This window comes from Centruroides vittatus, unplaced genomic scaffold (genome assembly GCF_030686945.1).
Source record: "Centruroides vittatus isolate TY-2023 unplaced genomic scaffold, ASM3068694v2 contig_927, whole genome shotgun sequence".
In the NCBI taxonomy this organism is placed as follows: Eukaryota; Metazoa; Arthropoda; class Arachnida; order Scorpiones; family Buthidae; genus Centruroides; species Centruroides vittatus.
In genome coordinates, this window is record NW_027122613.1 from 2,709,897 (window position 1) to 2,720,565 (window position 10,669).

Sequence of the window (10,669 nt, forward strand, 5' to 3'; positions counted from 1 at the left end):
TTTTCCATAGAAAAATGCCCCCTGAGGATGGCCATGGGAATGCCTTCCTTTTGGGTGGCATCCCTCTTGGCACTCACGTGTTGGGTTGCCCTATTTCATCAATGAAACACGAGTGGCAATGTGATTACATCTTAGTGTAACGAGGATGCAGCATCTATTCGTAAAACAGAAGATAACGATAAAATTATTTAAAAAATATAAAAAGTTTCAAAATAATATATAAATTTTTAAATGAATTAATTATAAAATACAACGATTTTCGCGTGGTAAAAATTGTTTTTTTTAAATGTTCAAAAAACAAAAATAGAAAGTTAATTTTCAGAATTTTTACAGTTTGTAAAAGAAAAGTAAATATTTTTGTAAGGAAAATACAAAGAAAAATATATAAATTATTGCGATGAGGAAAAAATACAGAAATTGTAATAATAAAAAGTAGAAAATAAAAATAGGAAAGTAAAGCTTTTAATTTTTTGCAATTATAATTCAAGAAAAATGACAAAAGATATATCTAACAACATTAAGCTTATTAACAGCAAAGATAATTTAAGGTATAATTTATATTTTACAACGAGCAATTTAGAAAACAGAGAAGAAGCATTATCATTGACTTAATGCACTTTAATGAAACATCTTTTGAATTATTCTCCACAGAATAACATTAAAAAAAACAACTAACATTTAAATAAAATGGATTAAAAAACAGTAAAATTATTACTCACTAATAACATGAATTAAGTTACTTTAATTTACATATAACAAACTTTTATTTTTTTATTTTCTTGGCTTTGTATTACTTTATATATAAGTTATATATGTCCTGTACTGAGGTTTGTACAACATAAAAAAATTTTTGTTTCAATTCTTTCATGTATGAGACATTGCATCTTGTTAAACTTTCCCTAGAGGTGTTGACATTAAATCTAGAAATGTATCATGTAACTTCAAGATAAAGTACAAAAAAATTCTACTTTATTTTTATGAAAGAGTAGAAGAGTGATTGTAGCTATGCATAGAATACACATATAACTTCGACAATAAATATAGTTTCAAGAAAAAAAAATTATATTTGAATTAAATTATTTTTATGATAATTTGTATGATGTAAAACCATCTTTAAATTTGAATAATTATAATGCAGATTAAGAACATTATTTTAACGATTTTATAAGATTTGTAGTTTGCCAGGAATCTTATTTTTTAAGATTAAAATACAAAATTTATATACATATTTTTTTTATTATTATTATTTTCCCAAGAGTTATATTTTTTTACCACAGGAAATTTCAAAGAAATTTTGTCAACTCTGTAAACAAATCATAAACAGAAACATTTCAGATGTTTATTATTTTGCCCAGAGACATAAAAAAGTCATTTTCTATGTTATATTCCTTTTTGAATTTTTGTATTAAAAAAAATTAAAAAAATAAAATAAAATTCAAAAAGTTGACATTTTAAAAATTATAATTATATTTATATACATATACTTTTTTCTGATCAAAAGAACATTTTTGCAAACATTTAAATAAAACTTATTTTTCTACAGTTAAATTTTTCCTAAAAGTTAATAGACTTAAGAAGACTTTAAAATAATATTTATAAAAAATAGTTAAAAATTTACTTTTTCTTTCTTAAAATTTAGAAAAAATATGCATAATATATTTAGAATTTTTTTAAGATCTTGAAGAATATATTTACTTTTTTTTTTTAAAATGTTTAAGTTATTGAATAAGAAAGTGGAGTATCTATTAATAGAAGAACTGCATATATCTTTTTTTAAGTATTCTGTAGGCAGATTTATCATATTATTGATTATAAAATATGATAAAATATTATTTTAAATCGATTACTCTTTAATATATATGTGTATAAAATCAAAATTATTATAATTCTTAAAGAAGAAGAATTTTTTTTAAAAAACCTTTTATTTATATAATATTTATCATATTATATTTATTCTTCTTTAGTTAAATCATTGTTTTCAAATATAATTATATATAAAGAACAAATTGCCTTGTTTATCTTTACAAAATTTATATATGTACAGTATATATAAATTTTGTAAACAAACAAGGCAACATGCTCTTTGCTCATTCGTACATAATACGTTAATGCCTCTAAATCGCTTTTCATAAATCAAATTTGAATTTTTGGGCTGCAATTTGAAAAAGTTGTAGACCTATAAATTCCTACTGTCGTCCGTCCGTTTGTCTGTTCTTCCTTAATCTCGAGAACGGAGTGAGATGACCGGCACGACTCTGTTGCTAGCAGGAAAAGTATGATTTACAGGGGCAAAACATTACTGATTTGAGGTGGAGAGCATATATTTTAAATTAAATTAATTAAAAATATGATTAAAAGTTACGGCCCGACATGTTTAGTGTACTTGTAGTTGACTATAGTATTGTTTAATTGTCTGATAATACATTAATACAATTAACATTATGTTTATCATAAAGTAAATTATTAAAATAAAGTAAGAGAAATTAATTTAAGTGATATAAAATATTATTTTATACTTAAATAATGCATGATTAATTAGTAAAAATGTATTATAAAATATATATATATATTTACCAAAAACACACGAAATTAAAAATAATAATAATAAAATTAATTAAAATTTTAATTAAGAAAGAATTTTTAAAGTTATTTTAATGTAAATAAGTTTTTAAACGTCGAATCTTCCTATTGTTATTATTTTATCTTTTATCTTATTTCTACAATTGTCGTCTTTTATGTCGAAGCAGTGTTATAGATGCACACGAAACAACACAATTAACGATTCATTAAATTCTATTGTCACTGATTAAAAATTAAAATTATTTATTTGTAAAAGTTTATAAAATATTAATCAAAGTCTTGTTTTAACTTTGTCTTCTTTTGTATAAATTTTTATAATCAGGAACAAATAGTAGTAGTAATAATAATAATAATAATATACTAAATATATACCTGTTTGTCTGTATGCAATTGAAATCCGGTCGGTCAATGTGTCAAACTAAGCGTTCATGTGCTTTTCGCATGAGAAATCAAGTATGGCAATCTCTAGTGGATCAACCTTTTCCTATGTAAGAGAAACTACATTTACACTTTACTCTTGTTCAGGTAGAATAGAGTAGAAGAATAAACGGAATTTCCACACATTTGAAATCTCTAGGATTTTTTCCACTGCATCCATTCGACAGTATTTATTTTTTTAAAGCAATTGTATCGTCTCTCTAGATGTTAAAAACATTCCAAAATTTATCGATAAAAGTTTATAAATAAGAAATTTTGAACTACACTTCCATGCTTATAAATTCTCTGGAGGTTTTCCTAAATCGTTTCTATATAAAAAAATAAAATATTTTTCAATAGAAAAAAAATTTGCAATTCTTTTTTAAATATATAAAAAAAAATACTTTATGGATCTATATATAAAAAAATTCCACGATATTCTATAATATATATATATATTTTAAATCTGTATTAAAGTATAGCTTAATTTAATAAATAAAAGTTTCTATATATATATATACATACATATATATATATATATATATATATATATATATATATTTTTAATGTGAAACTTCTGAACGATGGCTACTGATGGAAACAAAAAGTTACTATTGAAGGTTGTTTGGAAATTATTAAGCAGCAATATGAAAAAAGTGTAGATCTATAAAATCGTACTGTGTGCCTGTCTACCCTTCCTTAATCTGGAGAACGGTGTTAGATAGATGATAATCGAGACCAGATATGACAATTTTGGGGCAGTAGGTTCCGATTAACAATATACTAACTTCTATTGTAGACCGGAAGTCACGTGATTTCAATTCAAAAATTTTCCCCAGAACGGAGTTACATAGATAACCGGCATGACTTTGTTGTTGTGTGGAAAAGTATGATGTAAAGGGGCAAGACACTAGTAATTTGATATCAAGATCGCCCATTTTTAAATTAAATAAATTAAAAATATGATTAAAATTGCAGCCCGGCATTGTGACGATGTCATAATAATTTTTACTCGTTTTGTATGCACTTCATAAAGAAATGTCCGTCGTTTAGAGGTGTCCGTTATTATAGGCTTGACTGTATTTATATATTTAAAAATGTTTTTAAAATTAAAATAAAATTTTGAATTTTTTATATTTAAATTTTATATCACCGTAATAAATGTATTCGTTATATCGAAACTTGTAATACTATATTCATGTTAAAATTTTATTAATGAAGTTCAACTTTTATACAGAAAACATGAACTTTACATCAATATTTTACTGTTTTACAATGAGTTTAAAAATAAAAGCAAGTGTACTATTTCAAATAGAAATAAATATAAAAAAATGCAATATTCAATAAAATACAGTCGTTCATCTTTCTTATCCAGCAAAAATTTGGGTTTGATTCTTCTAAAATGGCCACCATTGCGGTAGTCTACTAAAGCAATTTAAATTCGCTAGGGAATTTTAGTTTGGCATGTGTAGAGTTCGACAGTTTAAGTCGATTTAGTCTGAGTATTTGAACGGAATAGTTAAATATTCATCTTTAAAACTTAATATAATCAAATCATAACACACGAATGAATTTATTTTTCTTCTAATATACATCCTAATGGCGCGTAATAAATAGTTTTAAAACTTTTAACGATATTATAATGTTTACATCGCAAAATTTACATACTTTAAGATGTTAGTAAAATGCATTTTACACATTTTTATTTTATGGCATTTGAAAATTTGGTAGTTTTTTCTTTTTTTACATTGCTGTAAAGTCGGGAAAACAAGAAACAAAAAATAAAAATATTTTTCTACGAAGAGAAATCTATTTTCCAATGTTTTAAAAAAATTACACGTCATAAAAATCACAATAATAAACTGCATAACCGTAGCTAAAGGCAATCGAAGGAGAGAAAATTGCTAGAAAAGCTTTTCCACCAAAGACATAATTCCAATTTGATATCTTTTCAGGTCCTCCAGAGCTAGTGAAGAGTTGTCGAATAACCAATCAAACAACCACTTCTTTCACGATTATTTGCGAACCAGGATACGATGGAGGACTTAAACAACAGTTTTACTTAGAAGTATATACTTCGGCTGACAAACATCTTCTGACTAATTTAACATCTGCAGACGTCCCACTTTTCGATGTATCGAATTTACCATCGGGTACAGCATTTCTTTTGATGGTTTATTCCAATAATGCCAAGGGTAGAAGCAATTCGGTAGCATTGATGACTAGTACATTACATCCGGCAGAAAGAAGAACAGGTGACAAAAATTTGATTCCATTATTACTGCTCTAACTTAATATTAACACGCCTGTATCGCATTACTAAATTGAAGAGTAGAAAAATAAATATTTTTATTTATTTCTAGGATATTGGATACGAATTATTATCGATAATATATAATTTTCACTTTATTCTACTTCTTTATTTCTTCTAGCCGATAGAGAACATCCTACTGTTAGTCCGATATTGGGATTGTTAATTGGAGTTGTTGGTGCTCTAGTATTGGTTGCTATAGCTGTAGTAGTTGTGATGAAAGTTCAAGGAAAGGATTCCGATCCAGGTAATGTATCCGAGTAAATCCAATAAATGATTTATTTCGCTAGTTTTTATTTATTCAGAGATCAATTCACTATTTCATGCTTGTATATAAAAGTCTTGTCGGTTTGCTTCTAACGAGCTAACAAGACTTCTTACCAACTCGTATCAATTTCTAGTATGGTTATAAAAGAAGATTATTTTATTTGTAAGATTCTAATAAGAAAAATAAATGAAATGTTATATTTTCAGCTACTTTTATGATAGAAGTTTATCTCTTTCTTATTATATCTTTTATTCAATAAAATATTATTAAAATAATGTTTATCATATCATATTTAAGTAGATTTAATGTATTTTTAAGCAGAAAAAAATCCATTTATAAAAATTCTTTCACATAATTTTTATTTTTTTATTATATAAAACTATTTTTTCGTGTCTTTCCGTTGATGGATATATTTATTTAGAGCAAAATTTCTACAGGATTTGATCTTATCCCAGGGAAAACAAATGTTTTTTTGTTATTATTTTATTTATAAATACTAATGCCATAATCCTCTTGGTAAACTTTTAACTATAAGAGATTATTCTGAATCCGTTACAACAATATGTGCTGTTTATTTGCGAGAAAGAATAAAGAAAAGAATAATATATAAATCAAATCCATTTTTTTTCTTTGTTTTCGGACGTTTTAGATCAAGAAATCTGTAGCTTCTGATCCAAAATAGTCTGAATGACTTTAAGTCACTCTTTCGAACAATTGTTTCTTTAGAGATTTACAAGAAAGTTGGTAACAGGAGATAAATGCGGTACTTTCGTTTCTCTCGCCTTAACTCTGAAAATAGGATTTAGTACAAACCAACAAATCAGAATGCAAGTCCTTTGACAGCATATATCCAACTATACTTGGATTTCTCTACTGGTTCTGTATTTACTTAAAACGGAATCAAGAAAGCCTTTTCCTGAATTGCTTGGCATCAATATCACCACCTGGGAAAGAGGACAAACACAGCTGAAGCATCCTTTTGTTTGCTACCAATTTCGAATTCTCTGCCGTCTCTCTAAAATGTGATTTTTTTTCCTCCCTTGGTCTGTGTAGAAGTTATAATACTATAAAACATTGAATTCATATTTTAATATTTTCAGAAAGAAATTTTAAGATGTTAAAAGCGTATGTTGAATATATATTTACTATGACATTTACATTACAAAGTAACGCTTAACTTTGTTTTTATTATTAAATAAATATGACCTTTCAATATATTCTTTAAAAGCATCTTTAAAAATTACATTTTAAGTTCTTTAAATCATTGTTATATATATGTATATATTTAGAGAAAAAAATTATATAATGAAAGATTTTCCACTTTAAAAAAATACATTTCTTTAATTCAATTTGTTTATATAATATATTTAATTTATAAATAAAACATTCAATTTTTATATACAGAATCTAACAATCAAGAAAATGGAAATGGGTAGGTACAATTCGTTTAATTTAATTTAAATATATATATATATATATTAATTTAATTTAAATATATATATATATATTGTAAGGAAAAATTTATATCTTTAAAAAAGAAATTTCACTTTAAATAACATAATTTTTATTTTTATAGTTGTAATACCCCACTTAAAAAAGACACAGACGAATTTATAGAAAGAACAGTTAAGGGACCCGATATTATCCCCCCAAATAATGAATCTCAATGTAAGTAAAAAAATATATATATATTTAAAAAAAATTAAAATCTACTTTTTGTTTTTAATTTTAATAATTATCTCATTATAAAATCATTAAAAATATATTTAAGAAAGTACTTCAAATCGATTTTTCTTCATAAAATAAATTTTTTATAACAGGAGATTATTTTAATCTCTAAAAATTATCTGTTTAGAGTGAAATGCATTAAAGTCTTTTGTTGTAAAGTTACTTATTGCAACTAATTAAAACTTGTTGTTAAATATAATAAAAAAAATTTATAATAATAATTTTATTTTAAAAAATGAAATTATAAAGATATTAAAATTTCAGTTATTCTTTTATATAAAATGAGTGTTTACATAATATAAAATTCAAGTAAACTCTTAATAAAGTAAAAAAAAATGCTTGAACTTAAATTTCATAAAGTATTATTTTTAATAATAATATATGCAAAGCGAATTTGACATAAAATGCGTGTAAAAAAGTGATAAACACGATTATAAAATATTATATTATTCAAATATATTTACTTTCAAAATGTATTCAAATGAAAGATTTTACGTTATAAAATATGCAAAACGATCTAATCTTGTTTATATAAATAAATTTTTTTTAAAGATATTTCTACAATAAGTGGAAGATCGGAAGGATTAGAAAGGCAAAAACCTCTAGAAACAATATTTTCCTCCCTAGGAACAGGATTAAGCTCGGACATAAAAATGTCAAACGTCAGAAGAGAAAAATATAGAGTAACTTTAAACAGCATTAACTAATGATACGATATCAAAATTTAAATAATATATATATATATATATATATTATTACAGTATATATCTCAACATTTATCAATTTTTATCTTCTAGAATAACGACGATATCATCTATGCGGAATTATCCTTAACTAATGTTCCTCAATCAGAAGTCATTAGCAAGTTTTCTCCTTCAGAATACGCGTCGATAGACTTCAGTAAACAATCTACCATTACTTCACCCACTTCGTTGGGAAGTGAAGATGACACCATCGAAGTAACGTGCGAAAGTCCATTAGTTAATAATTTAAAAAGAAAACAATGGGTATGTAAATTTTTATTTAAATTTTTTTTACTTATTAATTACATTATCTATATTCCGTTTTTCTTTTATTTTTATAGAGTAATATTACTAAAATAGGTCAGATCAATATTAAAAGTTTGCCTGATAGAGTCCTCCACATCATGCACACACACCAGTATAAAAATTTCTTATATTGAGGCTCTACTATTTTTTTTACTTTTTATTTTATTTTTTTTTACTAGTCTTTCTATTTCGCAACATTGAATTTTGTTCCAGTTGAAAGCATTCTTCCTAGATATCCTTTCAGGCGAAAGTATCGCCGAATCCACTTTGTAAACCATGTATTATTGGTAACCATTTAGTGAATTTTCTTATTGAGAACCGATATAAGCTATGAATATTTCTTCTATTCAATATAACCTTTGAATTTTTTTTATTATCCTTCAAAAAATGTACCTATAAAAAAGATTTTCACAACTGGATAATAACATTTATACCAATAAAAAAAAATTATTTTATTTTTATTCTTTCAATTAACAATATAATACCTTTTTTTTTAAATTGAAGCTCACCAAAATTTGATCTCATTTGTTCTTGTTTTAGTCACTTAAACAAATAAAAAAATTTTTAAATTAAATATTAATATAATTTTTATTTCTTTCTTTATTTATATTGATTTTTATTTTGTAAAAGAGGCTAAAATTATATATTATAAGTTTACTATATATTTATTGTTATACAATTTTTTTTCTTTTTGCATTCTATACCATGAAATGAAAAATATATAAACATTTTTCATAAGTCACATTCAGTTCTATTCTTTGAAATTCTATTGCAAAACTATATATATATATATATATATATATATATAAATCAAAATAAAAAATAAAACTTTGAACATTTTGCCAAATTTTGATAAAATTCAATTTATCAAAAATTTATGTCTTATAAATATTTGCATTTTATTTTATTTTACTTTTTATTTTCATATTTTTTTAAGAATAAAAATAAATATTTCATTGTTACATTACAAAATTTATAGGGAAAAAAGAAACTGTATAAAATTGATTGATTCGTGAATTAAATATAATCAATTTTTATAAAAATTATTTTAATAAAAGAAAAATAATATAATAGAAATTAAACACAACATTAGAAATTGAAGAAAAAAATTATTATAAATAAATTTAATTTAATCATTTTATATAGTTTTTTTTACTATTTTCTATAACAAAAAAATATTTTAAAAAATTTTTACTTTTTTATATTTAATTTATATTTTTAAAATAAATTCATTTTATTATTTTACTTTTTATAGAAAAGATCAGATAGTTTACTTAATCCCACAGCAACCACACCTCTATGACCTTTGTGGCAATGCATAAATTGCCTCATTTTATCAAAATATTGCATATTAGCAACTGTAAGGCAACATGTTGGCACAACATGGAGAATAAATATTTGATGACTCTATAGTCAAAAAAATGTTTTGTAGTATATATTATCTACGTCTTCCTATGGAAGCAAATAAGTGCCAAGTAAGTTAATATCTTAAACTAATTCTTAAAAATATTTTAATGAAAATCAATTAAAAGATAAATTTAATTTATTAGTTCTTATCTTAGCTGATAATTATCTATAATTTTTGCTAATTACTTCACTTTGATATCAGTTATTGAATTTTATAGATTAAATTTTAATGTAGTATTAATTTACTTTATATTATCACTAATTAATTGATTAGATATTAATCTTTAACTTATATATCATCATTAATTAATTAATTAAATGATAAAGAATACCAAAAGTAATATAGTCCACATTTTTTTACTATATAAAAAGTAACATTTAACTTTGTAAAAATAAAAAAATTTTTTTTGCATTTTTTTTAGAATTAAAAATGGAAATTTTAATAAGAAGTTAAAGAAAGAATGAAGAAAAATATTTAAAAAAAATAAATTATTTAACTCAACTTGACAAAGAAAAAAAAAGGAATTTATTGAGAACTGTTATTGTTCACTTACAATGCATTCAACTTGTCTGACATGAAAATTTTTTGTAGTTTTTTGATGATCTCCTTAACATTATATACAGAATATTTAGCACTTCATTAATAAAAAGACATAGAAAAATTGCTGGTTTACAACAAGACTGTTCTTTTCATTTATATATATATTAAAAAAAGTCAATTTTTATAAAACTTGTACTAATTTGTATTATTTTTATAAAAATACAGTGTAAATGTTTTTTCATCTTTTAGTTTCCACGAAGTAGTAATTATAATAGTAATAATAATAAATTTCTTTAAAATAATAATTTAAAAAGCAAATTTTAATATAAGTTTTTGTTTATATGGATAATTTATATTTATAAACATTG

At 23.3% G+C, this 10,669-nt stretch overlaps 1 protein-coding gene across 3 annotated transcripts in view; it reads left to right on the forward strand.

Moving 5' to 3' along the window:
- LOC136984774 (neural cell adhesion molecule 2-like) overlaps nt 1-10,424 on the forward strand; it is a 135,175-nt gene extending 124,751 nt beyond the window's left edge. For all 3 annotated transcript variants that reach the window (XM_067281904.1, XM_067281903.1, XM_067281900.1), the window contains 8 exons: nt 4,953-5,252; nt 5,430-5,555; nt 6,981-7,008; nt 7,153-7,244; nt 7,857-7,987; nt 8,102-8,311; nt 9,609-9,828; nt 10,183-10,424. In XM_067281904.1, the coding sequence (XP_067138005.1) occupies nt 4,953-5,252; nt 5,430-5,555; nt 6,981-7,008; nt 7,153-7,244; nt 7,857-7,987; nt 8,102-8,311; nt 9,609-9,656 (935 nt within the window). In that variant the 3' untranslated portion in view covers nt 9,657-9,828; nt 10,183-10,424. The remainder of the gene's footprint in view (nt 1-4,952; nt 5,253-5,429; nt 5,556-6,980; nt 7,009-7,152; nt 7,245-7,856; nt 7,988-8,101; nt 8,312-9,608; nt 9,829-10,182) is intronic.
- Nucleotides 10,425-10,669: the final 245 nt, after the last annotated feature.